This window comes from Triturus cristatus, chromosome 2_2 (genome assembly GCF_964204655.1).
Source record: "Triturus cristatus chromosome 2_2, aTriCri1.1, whole genome shotgun sequence".
In the NCBI taxonomy this organism is placed as follows: domain Eukaryota; kingdom Metazoa; phylum Chordata; class Amphibia; order Caudata; family Salamandridae; genus Triturus; species Triturus cristatus.
Window position 1 is genome coordinate 65,698,979 of NC_140582.1, and position 26,697 is coordinate 65,725,675.

General features: G+C 47.6%; 1 protein-coding gene across 3 annotated transcripts in view; it reads left to right on the top strand.

Annotated features, from left to right (window-relative positions):
* The window catches only part of LOC146861849 (low-density lipoprotein receptor-related protein 2-like), an 837,432-nt gene that overhangs the window by 610,841 nt on the left and 199,894 nt on the right, over positions 1-26,697 (top strand). For all 3 annotated transcript variants that reach the window (XM_085641010.1, XM_085641012.1, XM_085641011.1), the window contains one exon: positions 22,055-22,180. In XM_085641010.1, the coding sequence (XP_085497136.1) occupies positions 22,055-22,180 (126 nt within the window). The remainder of the gene's footprint in view (positions 1-22,054; positions 22,181-26,697) is intronic.

Sequence of the window (26,697 nt, forward strand, 5' to 3'; positions counted from 1 at the left end):
TTCTACTCTCACAGGAAGACTGTGTTGATTAATATTCACCGCCTTGAAAAAGCCCACGGCCAATGGGCCACTAGGGCGAAACACGTGTCTGCTTTTGTTTTTCTCTTCACAATTTGAAATTTTTGCGCTCCTTTGATAAAAAGATAAATAAAAACAACACAAATGATCTTCATTCGAGCAATGTCTCTGATATTGATTATCCACTGACGTGGACCAATTAAGAAGGCACTACCCTCCATCGTTTTCTTAACCAGGTCTATAAGGTGAAGAATTCGCTTGGTATTATCCCCACCCTGTCGCGTTGGGATAAAGCCCGATTGGTCCGGATCGATGATACCGTCCATCTGGGGGCTAAGACGCACCACCAGGATACTCGTGAAGAGCTTTGCGTCGATGTTTAAAAGGGAAATCTGCCGATACGAGCCACATTCTCTTGAGTCCTTCCCAGGTTTAAGGATGACCATAATCGCTGCCTCTGATATGGAGGGTGTTACTTTTCCAGTGTCAAGGAAAGAGTTGAATAGAAGAGTTAAAAGCGGAGCCAGATCTATGCAGAAAGTTTTAAAAAACAGAGCTGAGAAGCCATCCAGCCCCAGAGATTTGGCAACCTTTGGACGGGCTATCGCTGATATGACTTCCTCAATGCAAATAACTGTATCCAAAGTGTTGGCTGATGATTTAAACAGCGGCGTAATGCGGCAGGACGTGTGAGTCCGCCATCCCTTCCCAGCTTGGCGTCTCTCTACTAAAAAAGCTCTGATAAAAGTGACGGAAGGAATCCACAATAAGGGTGTCTGTGGTATGCTCAACTGCCTGGGAGTCCCTAATGGACTTGATCGCTGACCTCTGTGCGCGCGCTCTCAACCTATGGGCTAGCAGCTTCCCCCCCCCCCCCTTTATCCCCACTAAGGTAAAATTTATGTCGAAGGCGCAGAAGGGTATGCTCAGCTCTATCTAAGTGTAAGTGTTTCAGCATGCGCCGCTTTGTTTCCATCTCCCTCCAAACCCTAGGGGCCCCGTCCATTTGTGCATGGTCTCTAGAGCTCTCACCTCCTCCTCCAGCTCCGCTCGCTTAGCTTTACGTATAAGCGCTAATGCTGCAGCCAGTGCGATTAACTCCCCCGCGCCACTAACTTCAGGGCTTCCCATACTGCCGCTAAAGACTTAATCCCCTGGTCATTATCTGCAAGGTAAGCCGTTATAGTGTCCCTTATTCGAGTAACAACCGATTCAGAGTGGAGCAGAGAATCGCGAAGGCGCCAGCCAGGGGGTGGCAGGCGTTTGCCGTGGGAGGAGAGTTGTACCGAAATGAGGGCATGGTCCGAAAGCGAACTGGGGGTGATAGTCACTGCAGATAAGTGGGGCAGAAGAGAGGTTGAGGCTAAAAAGTGACCGATGCGGGCATAGGTTTTGTGCGCTGTGGAATAGTAGGTGTAATCTCGCTCAGTGGGGTGCTGTACGTGCCAGACCTCATTCAAACCACCATCAATCATTCACTGCCCCCCCCCCTGCGATAGCGCCCCTGCTCGATGGGACTGCTGCTCAGACCTATCCATACACGGATCCATCACCACATTAAAATCTCCACCCACCAGGATCAAGGCATCTGGAGAAGCCAGAACCTCAGAGGGTGCACGCAGGAAGGGTTCTTGTTGTTCGTTCGGGGCATACAATGACCCTATTGTTAGCTGCGTGTCCCCTCATTGTACGTGGACAGCAAGGAACCTACCCTTAATATCAACGACCTGGGAGAGAACTTTGCAGTGAGCGCACGCGCTAAAGAGGATTGCCACCCCATGCTTTTTAGCCGGGCCTGAAGACCACAATTGTAATGGGAAGCGCTTGTCTCTCCGTTTAGTGTCCTTAGAGAGGAGATGGGTCTCCTGAAGCAGACACAAATCACCCTCTGCATTTTCCAGGAGGGACAGGATGGCAGAGCGCTTAACCGGGCTATTCAATCCCCTGACATTCAGACTCACAACCTTTAAGGTCCTACCCATAGTAGTCAGGGAAGAAGGAGCAATGACCTAGCCGTGCAGTGCCAGAGATATGAGGTGGGTAAGAAGGCAGTGACCACACATCCCCCATGCTTGATGGAGAACTGATGCGGAGCCCCAAAGCAACCCCATAACCCCAACAACCCCCCCTTCCCCAACCCATAAGACCAAACAAACACATGAAGAAAAAAAGGGACACAGGAGCCCCGTATAGGGACAACAGTCTGTCATGTAGATCAAACGATGAGGGGAACATGGCACCATTCTGAATTACACCACGCACCTGAGACAATATACATCCAACACCCAAGGGACAGATGATGGTATTAACGCTCAACAGAGTACCTCCCTCCGGCGCCGAGAAAGAGCCCACCTGATGCCAGCTGTGTGTAGATCAAGGGACGCCGGTGTTGTCCGTCACCTGTGCCACCGATGTGACAGCTGCCTCTCTCTCCATGATACTAGTGGACATGTCTGGCTTCGAAGACTGAGGGGATTTCCCCACCCGCTGCCAGTCGCCAAAGCACCCGCGCAGACGCGGGGGGTACCAGCGTTCCCAGACTGAGAAGATCGTTCCAACCCTAGGACATCGTAGGTGACGTCCAAAGAATGGATCTGCAGGAGCTTGCCATGATATTTGAAGATCAGTCTGAATGGGTGATCCCACGAATAGGGGATGCCTTGCTCACGCAGATGGTTAGTGATGGGCTTAAAATCCCTGCGTTTGACAAGGGTGGAAGCCGCTAAGTCCTGGGGGGGGGGGGGGAGCTTTAGCACCTCTCGGCAAGCCAACACGGTGCACGCGGTCCAGCTGTATTTCCTGTTCCTCGCCATCCCCCAGGATCTGTCGAAAAAGCTGGCTGGCATACTCACGGAGGTTATCCCCTTCCCCTTTCCATGGCACAGCCCGGATTCTTATATTATGTCGGGAACCATTTTCCAAGTCCTCAACGTGGACTTGAAGATCAAGGTTTTGCTCCGTGAGGCGAATGACATCCTGCTGGAGCTGGTGTAAATTGTTCTCCTACCCCAAACCGTGCTCCTTCAGGGTAGCGAATCGTTCCCCAATGGCGTCCACGTCGCGCCGTACCTCCCGCAGGTTGGAGGAGAGCTGGGAGCGGAGCTCCAGAATATCTTCTTTAATGGCCGAGAATAAGTCTATCATAAAAGCTTTGGTCGCCGGCTGATCACTATCCTCAGGCTGCGGCAAGTGGGGGCCCGATTGGGAGGTGGACGGACCCGCCGATTTCTGCAGGAGATCTTTCAGGGGCTTATCACGCCTATTCCTGGTGGTAAACATGTTGGCCAAGGCAAAAGCCCATGTAGAGGAACTGGGGGCGTAGCAAAAGGCAAGAACCCTCCAAAAAGCAAGGCCGAAGCCCACCCTCAACAAAATCCAGACCAGTACAAAAAAAATAAACAAGCTACCACTGCGCCGAACCAACCGGCCCACTAGACAATCCACAGGGGGATGAGTCAAAGTCCTATGCACAGCAGGGATATATATCCAGAATGAGAGAGGCCTGCACGCCTGCCACCGTTCCCGGGACTCTCCCAGCCACAACCCCGCAACATGCGCAGGGAACAACCAAGGCAGGCCCCCACCAAGGCGCCAAAAGCCCCTACTGCTCCTAATGCACCAAGCCCCCTACAACCAGCTGAAACCTCAGAGGGAGCGACCAGTCCAGCAGAATCTTCAAAGGAGGGGGGGGGGGAGGGAGGGGCAGTGTGACTCCACACCCAAGGAACGCCCCACGGCGCTCAGCGGGGCCCCCTCCGCTCGCCTGCCGGGCCACCAACCGCCCGCCTGCCGGGCCACCAACCGCCCCACCGGCCACTGATACACAGCCCGAGCACCACCTCTGTGGGGACAGATGCATCCCCGCAACCGCCGGTCAATCCTCTCTGCACACGCGCTGAGAGTGGGGCCACTCAGAGCAGCAGGCCCAAGTTGACCGCTCTGGCAGGCCCCCAGCCCCACTCACGACAAAGCCGCCGCCCGCCGACTCACGGGCCGAAGGTAGGTCCTTTAAGGGCAGCAGCGCAAGTCTCCCAGGCCCTAAACCCCTGCCAAACCCAGGGAATGACTGCGCTGGGGGGTGCCCACAAACGCAGCCGCCGCTCCAATACAGCCAATCAGGGGAGAGGCAAGGGCTGACCCAAGCAGCAAATTCAGGTGGGGACCCTCAGAAAGGCCCTGCGCTCACTCCGCTAATCGCACAGCACACCGTCCGCGTGATCGCGGACCGAAAACTGCCACTCAGCAGCTGTTGCCCCTGCACTCCTCATCGCGGTAACACTGGGCCGCACTCACCCCGTTCTCGCCGCTATGCCCCCTCTGCTCACCGGGGGATCAAGCGCCGCTGCTCTGCACCAAGGGTGGCGCGGGGCCCGACCTTCCAGGCGGGTAAATGGCGGCCTCGGCCCCACCGCTGATGTCGCGCCGTCGCCGGTCCGTAGAGGCTGTGGACCCCGAGCCCGCACAGGCACCACCTCTGCTATGCCGACTGGCGCACCAGAGGCAGCCGATGCACCACAGGGCAGGAGATCACTGCGGCGGTCCCAATCTAGCAAGGCCGGGGCCGGACCGCCTTGAGGAACCAGCAAAACGCTTCTGTACACCAAAAGAAGCACACCAGTGATGTCAGAGTGGTCAGCAAACACAGCAGGGCACAACGTCCAGCTCCGATGGGCATCAGGAGGGACGATATTCAAAGCTAAAGTCGGGCGGCGCCAGAGAGACAGGGAAACACGTCTCACTCCGCCATCTTGGCCACGTCCCCATGTTTCAGTTTTAAAAAGGTGTTCGTAGTCTCTAGACAGAATCTGTCTCTCATAGAAATCGCCGTCTCATACAGAGATCAAGTTCAATAGCAAAATTTGACAATTTGACAAGATTACAAGTTAAGAATTAGGTGTTAAAATGAGACCTATCTGGCAGTAAAAAAAATGTTAAAATTGTGCAGGTTAGTTTTACACCACAAAAAAAGCTAAATAGAAAATCTGTACAGCAAATCATTGATTTGTACTTATGAGAAGTGACCTGAGTGCCTAAAGCCATCAGGTCTCTATAGCCTTATTTTTCATAAGCTACATGCCACTGTCTTCCCATAGAACTCCACTAAGTTAATAAGTAATATCCGCTAAGTTTATAATTCTTTTATTACCAGGCCTTTGTTTGAAAGACTAAAAAATAAAAATAGTTATGGATGGAATGCCTAGACTGCTCCACTCCGCTGCAAATAACTGTAGACTAACTTCCAGTCTCATTTTTGGCTCTGTGCCACTACAGACCGGTATAGTCCATATGTAAATCTATCTTGGACCACCCTAAAATGAGACTATTCTGCCTGAACAGATAGGTCCCATCCCCTCTGATTGGAACAGAAGCAGGAGTTATTGTTGGGCCTCATTGAGGTACAACTTGCTGTCCTGAGATGGGTTCACAAGATCTGACACCATGCTGTTTAGTACATAAACATTGACTGATCAGATGGAATTCATTTGAAAGCTTGGAAAACTGGCTAAGTTGTATTGTTTAAAACTACTTATAGTGGGGTTGTAGCTTACACCTATTGATGGTGAATTTGGATTCTCAGGCCTTGTCTGAAGTAAAGGAATCCTTCTAATATGGTTGAGATTGGTCGGCATATTGCAGTTCGATACTATGTCGAGGAGGAAGCAGACCAGCTCTATGCACATATTGAATAGCGTAGGTGTGGGTTGGAAATACAGTGGGGTCCCTTGTTTGACAGCGAGTGGTTGGGGGCAGGCCACCATGAAGATGGTGGCTGCAGCTTAGAGAGCTCTGCCTGGCCACCACTCATATCCTTCAACATCCATAGGGCACTGAGCCCTAACCTGTGCCAGCAAAAGCCCCGTGGCCAGTGACCGCAGGAGAGATTTCTGGTGTTCTGTCAGGCTGCTGGCAGCAACAGAGCTAGAGAGGGCCACAGGGAGCAGCCTGCTGGACCTTGCGTGGTGGCTGAACCAGCAAGCCTGCATATGGACACCTGGACCACCGGGAGGGGACCGAAGGATGTCCCCCCCCCCCCCCCCCCCTCCTCCCTCGATTACGAGCATGACAAGACCACGAGGTCTAGGGAAGCACCACAGCGGAAGCCATACACAGACTCTCGTACAGGAGTGTTGCGGTACTACTGGGGACCCCAGGCTGATGTGTCCTCCTCTTGGTAACGATCCTGGCTCCCCTGGGGGCTATATAGAGTTAAGCCGATGCCCTGACCTGAAGCAAGGGGGCCAGAGGCCTAAAAGGTGCAGTCAGGTGGAGGGGTGATGCCGGGTGACACCAGTCTGTAAGGTGGTGAGAATGGGCCCCTCAACACTTTCCGGGGGTGCTGAACCAGGCAGACTGCACAAACATTTACAGAGAACAGGGATCCGGGAGGTAAACCTTGCGTGATGAGACGCTCATGCTGAACCCCCAGGGAGCAGGCAGTTGCTTGTGCTGTGCTATTACACCTGATCAAACGGTCTGCCTGAGCACCATCTATACAATGAATGCGGGGACACCCATGACCTTTGAAGTGTGCTGTGATGATGCAGACCAGAGTGAAGGGTGAAACATCCCCTGCTCGCCCACTTATCCTGGACTATTAAATATTAAAAAAGACAGACCTAGATACTTCTGGCTGTCGCATCCTTCTCTGGGACAGATGAGCAGTCTGATTGGGAGCAGAATGGTGCGGTTGGGCCCTCGATGGTGACTCCACTCAGTACTGACTGGGTTGCCCAGATTTTGGCTGTGGTAAACTATTTATAAGCGTCCATGGAGGCAAGGATTGATGCTGTGGTGCTAGAAATTGGCCTGCTCAGCAGGGAACAAAAACTATGCAAGAGAGAAATCACTTGAAAAATGCAACCTGACAGAAGACCATCCGGTATGTGAACTCTCGGATGGCCTCAGAATCCTAGATGACAGGCTGGAGGATGCAGGGGGCCGGACCCACCGCAGCACCTGCGTGGCAGGTGTCCCACGATGAGACAGAAAATCAGGACACAGCCCATTATCTGGAAGACTGGCTTTGGAAGGTGGTCACCCCCAGCAACTTGTTCACTTTCTTTTTCCTGGAGGAGGTGCATCAGGTCCCGGTGAGGGCACAGTTGCTGCTGGTGGTAGCCAAACTCCTGCACTTGTGTGACATGGATGTCATTCTACGTGCGACCAGGCAGGCCATCCACTATGAGGTAGACCACAGCAAAGGCTTCATTTTTCTGGATTTAGCTGGATTACATCCTAGCTGTGTACAGACACACAGATTTGTTATAGGGAGTACAAAGAAGACACAAGACATTGGCTTTCTGGCCTATGAGAGGCGCAACCTCCCAAAGGTCACTCCACAATCCACAGATAGGACCCTACTTTCTAAACTAAATATGGATGGCCAATTGAGCCAGCAACAGACTCCCCAAAAGGCTGATTGTGGCAGGAGGGCGACAGCACATCCCCGGGGAAAACAATGCTCCTGGTTGACAGTCTGCCGCTAAGACGTGTGGCCGCATGAATGGGTTGTGGAGTGCAGTAACACTGCCAACTCTGGCTCTGTCCTGCTAATCCGTGTCCAGAGCACCTCCTCAGTGCCATCCCCACAAATCTTTAAGTTGTTTTTTCAAATGTTTAAATTGTTCACGTTTGTTTGCCTCCTTTTTCCCTGTCCAGCCTGACCTTTACTGGCCATGTTCGCTTTCCTTTACACTTCCTCCACACAGTCCTTTACTTCGAACCTAGTATCCCTTCCATAAGGAAGCACACCTTTCTTACTCAGTTTGCCTTTGTGGCTGAGCCCGGGGAGGGGAGTTATCATTGAGGTTTTTATTTGATGGTTTATATTGCATGTGGAAGACATTAGGATGCTACACACCTGGGGAGCCCGAGAGAGGTCCAAAGAACAGAGTTGACACGGTTGCGAGACCAGGCTTTGGGTGGGGAAGGAGATTTGGGGGTGGGGAGATGAATGTATCCACTACAGACTCAAGCCATCCTGGTGGCCAACAGAGCACAATGCTCTGCTTTTAACTTTCTCACATGGAACATCAAGGGAATGGGGACGCGAGCAAGTGCAGTGGGGTTTACTCATACTTGGTAAGATGCACTGTGTACATTGTCATATTACAGGAAACACATTTGACTGAGTAGGAGTGGCATTGGCTGAGGCCAGGTGTAGGGGGTCAACTCTTCTACACTACTTACTCTGCATACTGGGGGACGGGGGTGGGAGTACATTTCGGACTGGAGTGGAAAGGTGCAGACCCAGAAGGCAGATATGCATTTGAGAGTGGAAGGCTGGCTGGCTGGCTCTCCGATGCACATGTTGGGCCATTGCTCCCCAAATGCTGGCCAAGCAGCATACCTGTGCTACCTGATGAGAATGCTGGCGAGGGCACTGACCCAACCCTTGGTGTTGGGGAAGACATCAACAGTGTAGCAGATAGCTACAAGATGGTGGAACAGCTGCATGGCTGGCTGTCTAACTGGCACCTATTTGACGCATGGCGACTAGCGCACCTGTTAACGAGGGAACTTACTCCTTTTCCCCCCTCATACATGCACTCTATATGAGGATAGATTTCTCTTCCCAGCACGTGGCAGGAGTGACACTATGTAGAATTGTCTGCAAGGACCTGCATGGATCATTGTCCTCTGTTGGTCTTATGATGGGGACCAACAAGGACTAGTGTTCCCTACTCGTGACTACAATGTTCAGCACTGGAGGATGCAATGACACTGTGGAAGAGCAGTGTACTCTTTTAAAATCAACTTTGTTACAGCCTCCTTGCCGTTAGTAGAATCAGATGCCCTTAAGGCATCTTGGGAATTTGTATCAAGACTTCCAGTGTTGTATGCTCCACCCTGTGGTCCTAGTTGGGGTGCATGGTGGACGAGCTCAGGCGCTTGGAACTTTGTGCAGTTTTGGAAGCAGAGGCTTGTTGACACCTGGTCTGACAGAAGGGAGCATGCTAGGTTGGGAACCAGACTGGCTCTGCATAACAGGGAGTACCTGGCACAATCCCATGCAGAGGGGGATTGCTGGGGCACCTACTCGCAGGCTGTCTGCTCATGGAGAGCAGACACTGAGATAAAAGGCATCCGACACCCAGATGAGCACCGTATGAACAGACGGGTGGACATTGTGGTGGTGTTCTGACTACTATAAAGCTCTGTACACGCCAGTGCCTAACGTGAGTGCATAACAGTTGATCTTCCTGGCTCACATACCAGTGACCTTGCTGGCCCTAGGAAACTAACCCCATCACAGAAGGCAAAATAGCCCAGGAGATTACACAGTAAGTGGCAGGCAAGACGCCTGATGGTGATGGTCTTCCTAAAACCCTTTGCTCAATGTATGCAGTGGCGTGAGGTGGGGCGGCTGCAGGTATCCTCCTGAGAAGCCCTAATAGTAATGATTCCTGAGTGGAGATGCATTGGATAGGAGGGCATATAGACCCTTGTCCCTCCTTGACTTGTAAGATCCTACGGAAAATTAACTCAAACCGCATCCAACCTCGCTTACGATCTCTCACTTACCCAGACCAGAATGGTTTCATTCCTGAGAGGAGTCCCTTCCTTAACTGTTTCAAATAATGGCTGACCTGCTGGCCTTACTCCATCAAGCAATAGCGGTTTCAGTGGACATGGAGAAGGCTTTCGACAGTGTCTCATGGGCCTACCTTCTCGTGGTTCTTTACAACATGGGGTTGAGGCATGAGTGCTGGCCAGGATCATGGTGTTATGCATGGCCCCCAGAGCAAGAGTTTGGCTAGCACCTGCCAGGGCTGCCCACTGTCACTGCTGCTGTTCACATTCACCATTGAACTGTTAGCATGTGAGAGGTGGGCTATGGGCTGGAGATAGACGCATGCCATCTCCCTTTATGCAAAGGGGCATACCTTTTGGATACCAGGCAGCAGGCACACAACGCGAGGACCACTAGACCACCAGGCCATCCACGGGACGCTGACGCTGTTTGTTCCCCTCGCCGCCACTTCCATCGCTGGCCGCAGTGGGGGGGGGGGGGGGGACTACAGCTCCTGGCAGCCTTTGCTTCGTCCAGGACCTCCTTCCGGCCAGTTCCGCGCCCGGAGGCGCTATATAATCAGAGGCTCCCTCGGTGGAGCGGGGGGCATACATTTTGGATACCAGGCAGCAGGCACACAACGCGAGGACCACTAGACCACCAGTCCATCCACGGGACGCTGACGCGGTTTGTTCCCCTCGCCGCCACTTCCATTGCTGGCCGCAGTGGGGGGGGGGGGGGGAACTACAGCTCCCGGCAGCCTTTGCTTCGTCCAGGACCTCCTTCTGGCCAGTTCCGCGCCCGGAGACGCTATATAATCAGAGGCTCCCTCGGTGGAGCGGGGGGCATACCTTTTGGATACCAGGCAGCAGGCACACAACGAGAGGACCACTAGACCACCAGGCCATCCACGGGACGCTGACGCTGTTTGTTCCCCTCGCCGCCACTTCCATCGCTGGCCGCAGTGGGGGGGGAACTACAGCTCCCGGCAGCCTTTGCTTCGTCCAGGACCTCCTTCCGGCCAGTTCCGCGCCCGGAGGCGCTATATAATCGGAGGCTCGCGTCGCGGGACGCGCGCGGGCGGCGCCGGGCTGAGCCCGGGCAGAGGGCGGGCCGTCTGTGGCCGTCTGTGGCCGTCTGTGGCCGTCTGTGGCCGTCTGTGGCCGTCTGTGGCCGTCTGTGGCCGTCTGTGGCCGTCTGTGGCCGTCTGTGGCCGTCTGTGGCCGTCTGTGGCCGTCTGTGGCCGTCTGTGGCCGTCTGTGGCCGTCTGTGGCCGTCTGTGGCCGTCAGAGGCAGGAGGGGGCAGGGCTGGGCCGCATCATTGTCATCCCGCTATAGACATCCTGGAAGTGGATTCCGAACATTGAACTTCGGCTGGCTGCATAATGAAGGTACTGACCATGGGCTAATCGAGCCATTACTTCTTTGATGTGGCTTCTATTGATTTGTTGATAAAATTTGGTTCGTGGTACTTTATAGTGGTTCTATTTATCAGAGTACATAGAACTTTATTTTTACCATGAGTAAATTGGGCAAAGTACGGAAGTCTGTAACTGCCCGCCCTAACACCAGACTTCATCCTACCACGACTCAACAGCTACCGACACTTACGGCCATCGACAAAATGCTTCAACAGACTATTGGAGTCGTAGCCACTGCCATAGAAAACACAGAAAGGAGACTCTCTATCACTCCTACTTTATGTTTGCAAGACTATGGTGGGGATTGTTCTGCTACCACTATTGATCCTACGATTGTTGATTCCTTTCTTGCTCCTAGTTACGCTGAGCTCCCATGTTCACAGATATCCCCAGAACTTGAGAGGAGTGAGGAATTGGTCCGGGCTGCTGTGATATCATCTAATGATGCTGCGGATGTCTGCCTTGTTCCTCCCTCCTCCTCCCCTATAGGGATTGTAAAACCTGGGAAGCTAGGATACAAACTAAGGAAAAATTGTCCCAAAAAAAACCCCAGAAAACCCGGGAAAAAACCGCAGGCCAACCATAATTTGGTGACCCCACTAGATAGCTCACTGCATCCCCAAGCAGGGGTGCCATGTTGGGTCTCCAATATGGTGGCCGATTTACAGACATGTCTGGAGCGAATCATAGCCTTCCACATTAAAACCCTTGTTTCCAAATTAGATAGAATTTCGTCTTTCATAAATAAGTTGGAAGGGGGGATAGTGAAGCCTACAACTGCTAAGGACAAGACATCACCTGTATCTGATAGTTTGAGGGCAGTAACTGATGATAACTGAGTAGTGCAGAACTTAAACCAGGGAACTTCAACAAGTACTGATAAACACATAAACCCTACGTTTACACTCCCCCCTGTTCCAGTGGCAGCGAGCTCCACTTCCCAGCCCTCAGGGACTCCCTCTGCTAATCTTAGGCCACACTATAAAGAGAACGTGACGCTTTCAAAAATCGTTCCATCTATGGCAAAGACATCTGAGGAGCCTAGGGCTGGTACTTTTCAACTGTGTTCCATTAATCTCCCCCCAGAGGCACAACCCTATGTGGTGATTCTAGTAGGTGTTCCAACCCTCTCCAAGGGGAAAAAAGAATGACAGTGATCTGAAAAATAAATGTATCCAATGGCTAAGTGAAAATAGACCTCTCCCCCCAAATTTGACAGGGGAAATTTTGGCGGTGAGAAGAATTGATTGGATTGGAAGGGGTCCCAAAACAGTAGCAGGAGATGTCATAATAATTAATTTCAGGGACCCTTTTGTAGTGGATTATATCTGTAGAATCCCTCCTTGGTGGAATTCTTAGATATTTCCCCTGCATCTGTCTTACTTCTACCCCATCCAAAGCCCAAATTCAACCTATGCACAGAGGCTCCAAGGCGATAGAAATCACTCCCTGTTACCCAATAGGACCTGTAAGTGGAAGCCACTTATGGAAGGTATTTTAAATCCCATCCCCCCCCTCCAGACATATGCCCATAGGAATAGGTTCAGCGCCTTAGAGGAGGTAGATTGACTGATCCATGGGGAAACCCCTAGCACGGAATGCATTCATAGTGACCCGAAGGGTGGCTCCGGATCGACGGTGACTACTTCTCTTCAATTCCTTGGCGCTGATTCCTTTCCTAATGATATTGTGAGGGCACAAAAGGGAACTGATGAAATTTCAGTACAAACTCCCCTAATAGAACAGGGGAAGGAGGTCCATGGCTTAGGCAAAAGGAAACAGGGATGTGTGAAGATTCTATCATGGAATATAGCTGGAATAAGGAACAAATTACTGGAGCCAGAGTGGCTCACCTTTATGATAGACCACGATATTTGCATTATGCAAGAAACTTGGGCCCTGGAAGGGAGTATATGCCATGGTTTTGCGACCTTTGATATCCTTGCGGTATCTTCAGGCAAGGGCCGCCCTTCTGGTGGCCTATTTGGGTAGGAACACATTTGGGGATTCAAGCTGTTGCACTTGGAACAAACTCTTTAGACATCCAATGTGTCCTACTAACTCTACCAGATAAGTCACAAGTGGCCCTTATAAATATTTATTCCAGACCCACTTCAAATGGAAACGAGTCAAACATTATTGCCACTCTTGACTCCTTTATCCAGTCCCTTGACCCCACTATATCGATTATTTTGGCCGATGATTTTAACTGCCAGTTTGAACCCTTGAGTATCCCTCATTGTGATGATTCCAATGAAGTGGACTCGTCGGGATCTATTCCATCCCCTGCGATAGCCCCAGTAAGGGCATGGAGCAAGCTTGTTTTACAAATCAAATCCTTCACACTCGCATTGTCCTTATGGGCGTGCAATGGAAGGTTTGATAATCCCTGCTCTGGCCTACCAACATTTAACAGATCCAATAGCACTTCTATCCTAGACTATATTTTAATAGAAGCTAAACATTGGGACAAGCTCAAAGATTTTACTATTGTAAATAGGCAAGATAGTGACCATAATGCCCTGGTTTTATCACTTAAGCCTGGTGCTTTTGGTCTACTCAATACAGATCCAAGTACACTGCTAGCCCCCCTACCATATATCTTGTTTAATAACCGGAGAAGGGTTAAATGGCCAATATGCTTGAACTCACCAACATGCCTCGCAAAAATTTACCAGACTGCCACCCCACTAATTACCAAAATGGCGGTCCTTCCCTCTCCTACCCAGGCTGTAGTAATTCATAGGAAATTGACTACGACCCTTGGAGAAATATTTTATCCAATGGCCAGGCCTCGGTGCCCAAGGGCTAAAACTCACCCCTGGTACGACTATGCCTGCAAAATTGCAAAGAGACATGCTTGTTGCAATTAAATCAAAGGTTACTTCTAATATTAGAACACTTAGGTTGGCCTATAAGAAGGAACTGAATAGGGCTAGGAAAGAGTTGGGGGAAACCAGATGGAAGGATATGAGACAGGTACTCCTTCTCAAGGACTACAAGATTTTTTGGGATATTGTCTTTCATCAAGAGGCGAGCAAGATTTGGGGGTATCCAATATTGCCCCCATGGTATGGGAGGCACATTTCAACGAACTCTATTCCACTCCTGATTTAAGGACCACTGGCAATTTGGCCCAGATATATATACCAGCCCCAGAGATGGTTGTTTTTTCAGATCCCTCCTTACCCCAGAGTCATTTAGGACCAGGGACGAGCCCATATGATTTAACAGATGGAAATGGGGTCGATTATTATTCTGATTACATTTCCCTAAAAGAAGTTGAATCTGCAATCAAGGGTCTACCCTTAAACAAAGCGCCAGGTCTTGATAAGATTCCTGGGGACCTTTTTCGTTGCGAACCTAAAATCTGGGCACCTTACCTGACCGTATTTTTTAATGCGGTCTTGCAAGGTTCAGCGCTGCCAGAGACATGGCTTGGAGCCGAGATTGTTCCAATATTTAAGAAGGGCTGTCCACTCACCCCATCCAACTATAGACCCATCAGTTTATTGGATACCACCCAAAAACTGATGGGTAGAATACTTCTTAATAGAGTACTTGATTGGATGGAAATGAATAAAATTCTGACGCCTTTGCAAGCTGGCTTTCTAACAGGAATTTCTACCCTTGACCAGATCTTTCGACTCCAGGTCCTTTACTGGAAAACCACAAGAGTGAAGGGTGGCAGCCTCTATCTCATTTTTGTGGACCTGCGAGCCGCTTTTGATCTGGTCCCTAGGGAGAAACTATGGTCGGTCCTGAGGGAACTTGGTTTACCAATGTTTCTTCTCGACGTCCTGGTTCGCTTCCACACAGGGAACTTCGCGCAGGTGAGGTGCGGGAAGAATGGGGAACTGTCAGCCCGCTTTCCTGTAACTCGCGGGGTTCGACAGGGATGTGTACTGGCTCCCACACTGTTCAGTTTATATGTAAACGGCCTGATTAATGTACTAAATAACATTAAGGATAGTGATGCACCGTTTTTGGTTTCTGGCAGGGTGCCCGCTTTGATGTTCGCTGACGACATTGTTGTTGTCGCGGACATCAACGGGTATCCAGCGGGTTTTGGACGGCTTCATGATCTTCTGTGCCTCGAGGGGACTGGAGATCAATTTGGGGAAAACAAAGTTCATGATCTTCAGTCCCCCTAGGCGTACCCGTCCAAACCCTACATTAGCTGGGGTCCCCCTAGAAAGAGTCAAGACCTTTACCTATCTGGGAGTCACCCTAACTGAGCACTTTATATGGGATGTTCATGTAGCTAAATCTTCCCTGAGACTCTCGCAGATAGCGGGAGGAATTGGTAGATCTCATAGAACTTCCATGTTTAAGCCAATCACCCCTGCGCTGGAAATTTATAAAATTCAGGTGAGGTCTGTGGCTTTATATGCCGCTGAATTGTGGGGCCATACAAATACTTCCAACTTGAAGAAGGTAGAACATGCTTTTATGCGCGGGTTGGTTGGCCTTCCCCAGAGCACTCCCCGAATACCATTACGTTTGGATATGGACCTAGAATCCATAAGTGACCTGGCGGCCCTACGACCACTACTTTTCTGGAAAAGGCTGTGGTCTGTTCCTGAACTTTCAATTTTTAGAAGGGAATTCATAGTGGTATGGAGACAGTTAAATTACAAGGAAATACCATGGCTTCTCCATATCAAGACTTCCCTGTATTTAGTTGGTCTATCCCACCTTTGGGATACTCCGGCTATAAGTTGTGTGAGGACTCAGAAGTCAGAGATACGGGCAGCTGTAAGATCCTATAATTCTAAAAAAGTATGCTGCTCTACCTCTCTGGGGAGGCTGACCTCTGAGTTCCTAATGGTGAAAACAGATTCTGCCTTTGAGGCATTCTTGGATTTAATTCAGCCTCCTTTAGCCAGAAAATTATATACTCAGCTGAGGCACGGGTCCTTGCCAATCGGGGCATTAATATCCAGATGGGATAAAACAAAGGAGGGTACTTGTCCAGCCTGTAAAATCTGTCATGAGGACATTATTCACATTATGTTCTTCTGCCCAGTTTACTGTACAATCCGAAAATGTTGGCTTGTCCCCCTGTGCAAAAATGTGGGCCTTAGACAGTGTGCCAAAGCATGTAGAGTCCTGACGTATGACACTAACCCCCCCATTGTTTATGCTGTTTCCCGTTTTTTACATGGCATGTGGCGGAGAAGGATGAGTTTTAACTGATTGAATGATTTTACCAAGCTCTCAATGATAACTTATTGTTTAATAATTGTCTTAAATCAATTTCTATTTATGGTCTTACTCTTGTACGTGTAAATATTTTATTGTACTTTTATGGTCTGATGATCGAAATAAAGTTACCTTGAAGCTTGAATATACTTGCATTACACTACCGGCTAACACCAATGTCCAGACTACAGGACTAGTTGGGTGGCACACTGTCTGGGTTACAAGTGAATGTGCTGAAATCATCCCTCTTCCCATTGTTGAATTGGTGTACCCTCTTTTTAATGAACCAGTCCCTACTCTGACCCAATAGCCATGCACACCTTTTAGTACTTTGGTGTCCTAGTGTATAGAGACCCAGCAGATTTCCATGGGGGCAACTTGGACAGAGTGGTTACTTCACCCATGGGACAAGTGGTGCCGGTGAAAATGGAGGCTTTACCAAGGCTTCTATACATGTTTGCCAATGTGCCCCTTATAAAACCCCTCAAGGTATTTAGTGAGCGGATTAGCTGGCTTTCAGAAGTGCACTGGGCCATGCAGCATTGACCCATGGCCCTGGAGCAACTGTGCCACGGGGGTTTTCGGGGCACTAGACTACAAATTGTATCTAGCATGCCAACTACAATGGCCCCAGACACATCACCTAAGGCCCCCAACCTTTGGCCCTGAAGAACGAGAGGGCATACCTGGCAAACTACTGAGGGCGACCACCCCCCCTCCCCCTGGGATAGACAAACACGACTCTTCACAAGCATGGCTGGGTATTGCTGGTCACGCGATCAGTGTTATCGAAACGCTGTAAAGGCATACTTGTCTGATCTGCCCCTGCGGTGACTGCTGGAGAATCAGGACGACACACTGGTCACAGTGGTGACTTGCCTCCTTTGTCGACCTGGGCCAGCTGTTAACATAAGGAACTACCCTTCCATTTGAGGAGCTCTGATATTTATACTATTCCAAAAAGACAGTTCTTAAGTCGTGCAGCGATCTGAGGGGCCATTGGCGACAAATTGGGAAACACAGGTAGTGAATCGGATGTAGACCCTGCATTGCAAATACTGCGAACATGGAGACCCACAAAACGCATGATCACTAACCTATACACTGCACTGGGTCAAGCTGTAGGTATCGAGCTCACTGGCCTGAAAGACCATTTTAACCAAGACCTGGGGGTCCGCATAAGGGGAAGTAAGGGAATGGTGCTTGCCCCTTCCCCCTGGATTAAATCAGATTGGGAGATTTCCTGCACAAATATGATACTTTTTTCAAATTTGTGTGGGGAAAAAGCACTACTCACTGTGGGGCCACTCACTGGCTGCCTGGTGGATTTAGAACGTGCGGCTTAACACTACAGTAGCTGTAATGTTACGCTGCTCTAATAGTACAGTGCCAAAAACAGTCCAGGTCAAGGGTGGTGGGTGGGCCCTGACAGCAGGTAGCTACCACTGTCATTGGTAGCTGAGCGCTACCAATGACAGTGCAAGTACAAAGCGAGTCCTCTCCTACTGTGCAGAAGCCGCTTCATGTGTCCCGTGTCGGACCAGTCTGCGTCCAACCTATGTCACCTCCACAAGTTCCCACGCCCACCAGGTCACGGCCCCCAGCATAGTGCGCAGGCTCACACCTCAGACACACAGGACAGAGAAGAAGCAGTGTCATGCGATGCAGCAGCACTCTGCACAGGCCCTGTTCACTGTGGCTCATTGCACTTTTTGGCCGCGACCTGCTGCATGTTAACAAACTTCCCTCATAGTTTGATGCCAGGCACCGGCAATTTGAAAATTAGGTTGCGCTCGAGCAAATCCCCAACTACACGTTTTGCGGCATGGATGGGTACCACATGGCTATGGCTCCTAAAGCTGTGTGATAGTGAGAAAGAAGGAAGGGAGAAATATGGAGAGAAAGAGAAACCAAAACAGGGCAAGGATGAGAGAGCAAGCGAGAAAGTTAAAGTAAAATAGATAGAGCAAAAGAGACAAAGGCGCCTGGATGGGAAGTGGAAAAGAGAAAGAAAAGCATGTGATAGAAAAAATAAGACACTAAAGTGAGACCGCAAGAAAGAACAAAGGAGGTAGAAACACAGTGAGACTCTGCCTGAAGAAAGAGCGAGGCACAAAGAGGAGAGCAATTAAGAGAAACTGAGAAGTGATGAGTATGATGCATATAGTATTTGCCTAGTCACCGTGCTTTATTTTTTATTTATTTGCTGTTAGCTTTTTTTTTGTAGGTTACCTCAGATTGGGCAGTTTTGAAACATATCCTGCACTGTTGAGGAAAAAACAAGAACCAGTGAAAAATGAGGGAAAGCCCTCAGATGGGGGGTTCAGATGGGGGGGTGGAAAGAAAAAAAGCAGTAAAAAACAAAAAGCAGGAAAAAGCACTCAGAAAAACGGGGCAGAGGAAGGAGAAAGTAGTAAAAAGCAAAGCAAACGCAGGAGAAAGCAGTGAGTTATATCTTGTGCCATGAGGGTTCTCTTTAGTGTTATGGGGGGTATACCTGGTGATGTGGGATTTATCTTTTGTGGATGCCAAGACTAATGCTGTGGGTTTGTAGCTGGTGCTGTGACAGGTGTTTTGCGTGTATTTTAGTGCTGTGGGTTCTATCTAGTGCTGTGGCAACTGCTGAACGTGCAATCTAGTTGTGTGGCTAATGAAATCTAGCCAAACAGTGTGTGTTGCTGCATCCACAAGGCTGTATTTATTAATAGGGCATTGTAGGCGAGGTATTTGAAGTGCACAAATTTCATTTTACCAGTATAAATATGTATTATGCAAGGAAAGCTTAAACCATAAAGAACCATCTGGAAAATGCACCTTGTACATCAGTTTGAGTTGAAAATAAATTGTTTACAATATGTGATGAAACATTAAGAGAATATCTAGTATCCTTAGTCAATATGTCAAATGGATTTTCAATCATTGCTGGTGAAAGTGCTAACATACAATGAAAAGAACAGATGTCATTTGGATTAAGTTTTGTAGACTCAAAGTACAGTAGCTGTCATCCGAGAAGAATTCCTTCGATTTGCAACCTTGAAAGAAATGGATGCTATCTCAGTTGCAAAAAGTATTGTGGATAAATGTTCTAAATTTGGATCCAATTTTTTAAAACTCCATTGCCAAAGATATGATGGATGTGCGACAAAGGCAGTAAACGAAGGGTGGCATTCGAGCCATAATCAAGAGAAAAAAGCTGCATTTGCTCACTGTGGTGCACATAAACTAAATTTGGTTGTTAATGACCTGAATGCTGTTCCTAATATACGGAATTCTATTGGCACAGTGAAAGTCATCATGTTTTTCCGTGAGTCCAAAAAGATCTGTTATTCCCAATGTGCCATTGCTGAGTGACACAATGGACAGCAAAATACAAGAGCATTAGAATTTTTAGCTCAAATGTTGAAGAGCTTTTTAAGCAATTATATATATACTGTGTACTACAGCATCAGGGAAACCTGTTGTGGTGCATATCCATTGCAATGTTCCTCAAGCACAGTGTGCATTCTCTTTTGCTTGTCCATATTTTCAAAGTACTTATCAAGATTAGAATATGTAAGCTAGGCTCTCTAAGCTGTTTAGCTTGATATCCTCAAGGTTTGTAATCACATACACACCTGACTGTTCGGTGATCAGGCAAAAATCAGGAGAGCAATTTAAGGAATTTCTTTTAAAATTTTCAAGCCATGGCAGAAAAATGGAGCATCGAACTTTGTGATTCCAGACAGTGTGGCCAGCAAGCATTTTGTTCTAATGTAGGTTCTTCTGTGGAAGAATACTATCGCCAGTCTATCTATGTGCCATACTTGGACTCTATCATCGCATGATTACATGGTTTGGCAATAAAAATAAGAAAAACCGGTCTGTTCTCACTTTACCCAAAACACATGCCAAAATGACGCTTGAGCAATAAAAATACCAGTTTGCAAACATCTGACATTGAAAACCTGGAAGCCGAAGCAGTCTGATAGTTTGAGATCTGGTCAGTGAAGGATGAGCAGTTTGACAATGGTTTTCTGGATTTGCTAAACCACACAGACTTATTTCCATCAGTCCAGCAAGGAATTCTCATTGCTCTCACATTACCAGTGACCACTTGTACAGTGGAAAGATCTTTCAGCACAATGAGAAACGTGAAGACTTGGTTGAGGTCGACAATGGCAGAGGAACGCTCATTGGGTTTGTGCATGGCGAGTATACATCGAGCAAAAATTGATAAACTAACAGCTGACTGTAAAAGTAATTGATACATTTACACAAGACGACAGACGTTTACAGTTCCTTTTTCGAAATCATTAACCAGTGCACAAAAACTGTAATACTACTGATTGAAAAATGCGATTGTTACATTTGAGCAAGAGTGTAGATGTTTGCTGTTCGTAACCTGCAACAGTTATCCAGTTTGTTTGGTTTATTTTTCAATTCGGATGAGAACAGTTACTTTAGGTTAATATTTTTAATTTGATTTTAATGTTTCAGTAAATACATTTTCAAAATGAAGACCTTTGTCATATAGTTGAATTGTCATCTGTTTGTGCACTTTAACACAAAGTGCAAATTCTACTTTTTTTTTATAATTCTGTTATAGTGCCTTGATTATGTGTGTATGAATAATGTGGTGCATTCAATAGTGATAAGACAAAAAGATTAGAAATTGCTAATCAGACAATAGCAGGAAATCATCTTACTCTTGAGCAATCAACCATGTCTTCAGTCCTGTTTTTAACATGGTGATTGATTCCATGAAGCGGAGCTCAAGAGGTAGCCTATTCAATGTTGATGGCCCCAGATGGGAAAACGCATATCCTGCTGCTCTGGCATGGCGTATCTTGGGTACTTTTAACCGTAGGCTGTTGGTGAGACACAGGTTTGATGGGTAGGCAGAAGTTGATTCTGGGGCCAAAGTAGCCCAGCCCCAGGTGATGAAGTGCTTTATGACAAGAATTTTCAAACGGGGATCCTTTTCCTCAGAATCCGAGAAGGGAGCGAAGATGAGGGGACATGTGTCCTCATTAGCAGGCTAAGGAGAATGCGGGCTGCCATGTTCTGGACCACCCGAAGTCTATTGACCAGGTAGTCCAGCAGGTCCAAATATAAAGCGTTCATAGTCCAGCCTAACTGGGATAATTGCCTGGGTGGCTGATTTTCTGACTGAGAATGATAGAAAAGGCTGTCTTTTTTCAGAATGAGCAGCAGACCAAAGCAAAAGCTTTCCCCAAAATTAATTTGTGGTTGAAAAGACAGTGGTCAAATTTGATGATATTTTGAGAACTCCCACCTGTGGGGGGCACCATCCAGCCAAAAGATTTACTAAGTTGCCAGGGAATTTTGATTGAAAAACTGAATTTGTTTTCTCTGCATTATACTTCAGTTTGATGATCCTCCAGTAGAATACAGCTGCTAAAGCAGATTGAATTGATTCCCTTGCAATCTCTTCTCCTTCCTACAAGAAAATAGCAGCCGTGTCATCTGCATAGGAGATTACTTTTGCACCCAAGTATTCCACCAGCTGTGCTAGTGGTGTAAGATAAATGTTTGTACAGCATGGGGTTCAGGGCAGCACCCCCACTGTAAATTCCAGGGACTCAGACAGGAGTTATGGGTCCTGCCTTTTTCTTCAAACACTCAAAGCTGCAACCTTCCCAGTCGTTTGGGATAGGTCATGTGAATTATAGTAACATGTATTTGATACTGGTTTTCTTTTGAAGGCTCAAAGATTGTTTAAAAATTATATAAGCATCCAGTTGACAAGTGCATGTTCACAATAATTGAAAATGTCTACCTTACTGGTATGTGAGATGTGTCCTGAACCATTGCTAGGGAAATGCTGTAAACTAGCAGTTTCTGGCAAACTCATTCATCTTAAAGCTTTTGATACAATCTACATGTTTTTTAACAGTGCGTGGGGTGATTGAAACTGTTCAGTTGGATGGATCGAAGTACAGAATGTTGCGTAGTGGACTGCGAGGAATTGGTCTTTTCACGTTTGGCGAAGGCATGCTGTTCTGGACAACACTTGTTAATGGTAAGCTTGCAAAATGTTTGATCCATCCATATGTACAAAACACTAAAGTATGATCAATACAATGGACTTTCACATGCTTATGTATGCTTTATAAATGTATAAAGCACAGTAGAAATACTAGTGAAAAAAATATGTACAAAATAGGTGAGCAGGCACAACCAAGCTGCCTATGCTCTCCGAGGCACAAGGATCTCTGGGGCATTCGTAATATTGCAAATGCCTGCACGCTTAGGAACCAGATTCTTCTGTGTTCTCTAAATCCAGGAACCTCCGTTCTAGGCTAAGAATTTTAGAGAGATCGAACAGCCAAGGCTTACTCTTGAAGAGATGAGGTGGGGGGATAGAGCTTAGATCAGGTGCAGGCTGCACACAGGTCTCAAATTAATTGTTCAGCCTTGTCTTTGAAAATGCATTAGCACTGTTTGAAGCACAATAACTTATAATAGAACAGTTCGGCAAATGAAACTTACTCAACCTATAGGAGGGACAATGGATTCTATGTATGCACATGGAACACGTGTGTCTTTGACTCCGCGTGACCAAGGCAATTAATCTCTGGTTTATGCACTAAGAAGTTCTTTGTTCCAAGCGTTTTTCAGTAATGATTACATGTCCTGGTTGGTGCACTGGGATTCTTACAGGGCACCATACAATTACTGACCAATCCCTGGTTGTTGGGGTTTTGCTGTGATCTCTTGCAGTCAATCTGGGCTGTGGTGCCACTGTCTCTAGGCAGGCGTATTTCTTCAGGCAGCAGGTTCTCACAGAAGTAAGCAGTGCTATGCAGCAGCGGTGTCAACAAATTCTTCAGTTATGTGCAGGCATATTTTCAGCTTATACAGCAGTCTAACACCCTGATCCTGCAAATTCCATTAAGCATTGTTTTTCTTCATCCATTTTGGAGACCGATGTTGACATCTTGGAAAATGTATGTTTTTCATTCTTGTGCCAATGCAGAGACCCCACTGAGTTAAGAGTGAAACTGCTATTCTTTCTCACTGGAACAACGTGTATCCAAAGGTAATGGCGGCTACTGATCTCAGCTCACCCAGCAACTCCAGAGTCGTGCAGCACTGTAAATCTAGTAAGGATCCAGGATTGTCCAAATTAATCTTTCTTTAGGTAAAATCCAGTCCTGTTAGCCAGACTCCCATCATGATTAGTCACCCAGTTTCCATTGTGGTGGCAGGCACTGTACAAATGTAGCAGCCATTTATATGGAGATGGTTGGATTTTGCGGTCCTAGCCAAAACTGACCACAGGAGGCATGCAATAGATGCAGTTTATTTGGGTGGAGTATTGCCATAATCTTTACCCCAATTGAATGCATTGCTTCTTTCAGGGCACAGGCTGAACTGTGTACTGTCATGACCCATTGAGGTGAATAGAGAACCTTTCATGGCTCCATTATTTGTTTGTTGATAACAAGATACACAGTAATAGCGCTAATATAGCCTGTATAAGGAAACAAGAGAAAATTAAACTAGGGTGGAGGGAATGACAGCTACCCAAAGCTCCTCTTCAATATGGTAAAACACCATCATTAGGATATGCCCATATACCTTGAACCCCCAATCAGGGTTACCCCACACCCTCCGGCATACATCCCTCTCTCTGTCACAAACTGCTGTGTAAGAAAAGACTGTTCATACATTTTTATTCAGTGAAACATGTAGAACAAACCTGTGTTTTGGCAGCAGGTCAGAGAAGCCTTTTCTGTAGCAGGAGGCTGCCTGAATTACAGAAGAGTGATGTGTGAACACAAGGGTGTGTTTTTCGTTCCAGACAGCTAGTTGCAAGAACAGGCTGTAGTGCCTCAGCCCTCTAATTAGGTGAAACCATACTCCAGTTAACACTATCTGCTTGCTGCTGTCCAATAAGTGGATGCAGAAATCTAGGCGGCATGAAGTGCACACTATTGCAGGCAGTTTACATTTCCAATGCTGGTTGGCTGGGTCACGAAGTTCGCGTTATGTGACTACGTTAGTCTGCAAGTTAGTCAAATGTCCCTTGGCATAGCATGCAATGGGTCGACTTGGCTCAGACTGGGGAAGGCTTCATTAGGAAGACATTGGCTTGTGCCCTGTATTATCAGCCTTGTTGCATTTGTACAATGTATGGAGTGTAATTTTGTGCAGTTGGGAGCCTGCCTCACTTTCTGTAGTGTGGGCAATACTGCAGAGCCCCGAGTCTGAAAGTTCTATAGTGATCCTCCAAGCTGACTGGGGCAAGGAAGCCTCCACCGTATGGACTCCGATCTTGGATTTACATGGGGAAAGATAGCAGTTTGAGATGAAGTGTGCACAGCATGACTTGTGGGGACATAGTAGCATCGACTCTAGATTCTGCAGGGGGTCTACAAAGAAGCTTCAAAGACACAAGAGGTAGATCTCTGAACGTATAGAGCTGCTCTATCTGGAAACACCTTCCTCGGCGATTAAGATTAGAAGTGTCTTTCTAAACTTCAGATGGGACATTAAAAAATAAAGCGAATGACTCTTGTGGAGTCAACTTACTCACTTTGGCCAAATGTAATACCTTTCTTGTTCAGACTCCCATCAAGTGGTTATCAACACTGGTCTGCAAGTTTTACACCCACATCCGACACATTGATGCATTAATGCATGTTGTTGCTTAAACTTTCTAAGACTTTTCCACCATGTGAGGAGAAATTGAGTGTTTTGAATGAAATGTCCTCAGTATAGTTGCTACATGATTCTACAAAAATAGTTATCAGAATCCAAAGTAAATGCAGTCACAGGATGAAGTATGCATGCATCACATAGGGGATCCTGGGAGCTGTTTGACATCTGAATGACTGAGCGAAGATCCCGCAACCTAAAGGCAGTAGTGAGGTCAGAAGCTGCAGGGAGGTAAAGAGCTGAAAGGGAATATGCTGCCCATGATTAGAACGAATGGGGCAGCATATATACCATAGCTAGTTATATGCTCTAAATGAGTCCATGGGACATTTCTGAAAACTACAATAGCTAAAGTTATTTTTTGAAATCTACTTTTATTAACGTTTTTTGTCAACTAACAAACATGTATGTACTACACATTAGCTTTGTGTACATATCAGTTGCATGCAGGACATTGTACATAGGTGTTCACAACATCTGTTACTTGGTCGTACAGAGCTTTACAACCAATAGCAACAATAACCAGCACATTAAGAAATGTTTGGTCTATTTTTCCCATGCATCCCTTAGATTTTGCAGTGTATCTTAGCCTAGTATATAGCCTATAAGAATAGCACAGCCGAGAGCTTATTGTCTAGGTCAGGGGATCATGATTTGATAGTGGAATGATCTCTTTACGAATAAGTAATTGTGACCATCCACAATTGTCATTAAGGCACATTTCAACTTTCAGGGCAGGAAAGGCCTAGACTATCCTCATCCACATGTCTGTGATTGGCCTCCACACTCCCTGGCACTCTACGCACCCTCTGCTAGGGCCCACTGTTTTCTTCCACCTGTTGTGCGATCCCCAGTGTAGTTTCATTTCCCTGCAAATGAGGACCATTTGCGGCTCACATAATCTATTTTCTTTCTTTTTCTATTGGGTGTATACCTCAAGAGGCAGATTTTCTTTGCATGTAATGCCCTCCTATTTCATGTGCATTCAACTTCGGTTGTCACCTTTGTCAAAAATTGCAGCAGTCCTGGGCAGTCCATACCATCAGGCTAAAACCGGCATCTACAAAGTTGTAGCAGGGACAGCACATATTCTGTGTGGTGCATAATCTATGGGCGTGAGGTATGTGGTATGCAGGTAGTTCAATTGTGTGTACTTGTACTGCGTATTCCTCAATACCTTATGCCCCTGTTTAAGTGCATGAGCCCATTCTTTCTCTCTGAACTGTTGTCCCAATGCTCCATCTCAACTATCTCTCTAACCTGGCATGTTAGATCATCATGAGAAATCTTGTATACAGTCAGGGCACTAGCTTTCATCCGGTGCCAAAGGTCAGCAAGGCCTGAAGAAGCGAGAGTCCAGTTGTCCATGCCCCATAACAGCTGCATGGTTTATTCAGGGCTCCATAGATCAGAAAATGGGCCTATGGCAAACTCTCCTCCTCAATCCTTTCACACAGGTTACAGAACTGCTTTGTGAAGGAAAGCGCACTGATGCCGGAAGCTCTACTTAGAAGCTGATGGCTGATGCAACTCACTCTTGTAGATCCCGGCTTTCCCGTTTTGTGACTGTATTGCTGTCTCTTTTCATCAGTCTATCAGATCTGTGTGGTTTTCTCTGTTTTCCACTTAGCAAATATCTGGTGTGAGAAAATAAGTGCCAGTGATCCTCACTGACAACCACTGACTCAAATTAAGCACTGGAACTTTCCCTGAAGTAGCAATTACCGGTGGTTTCTATCCCAGCCTCTGCCTGTCCCTCAGTTGGCTATGTGAAGAACTCCCCCCGTGTGGGCAAGCCCACTAATGAAAGTGGCAGGGGCATGAGTGTCTGCTGTCTGATCTTTTAAGCGCCACTTTCCAGCAGTGCATGCCCAC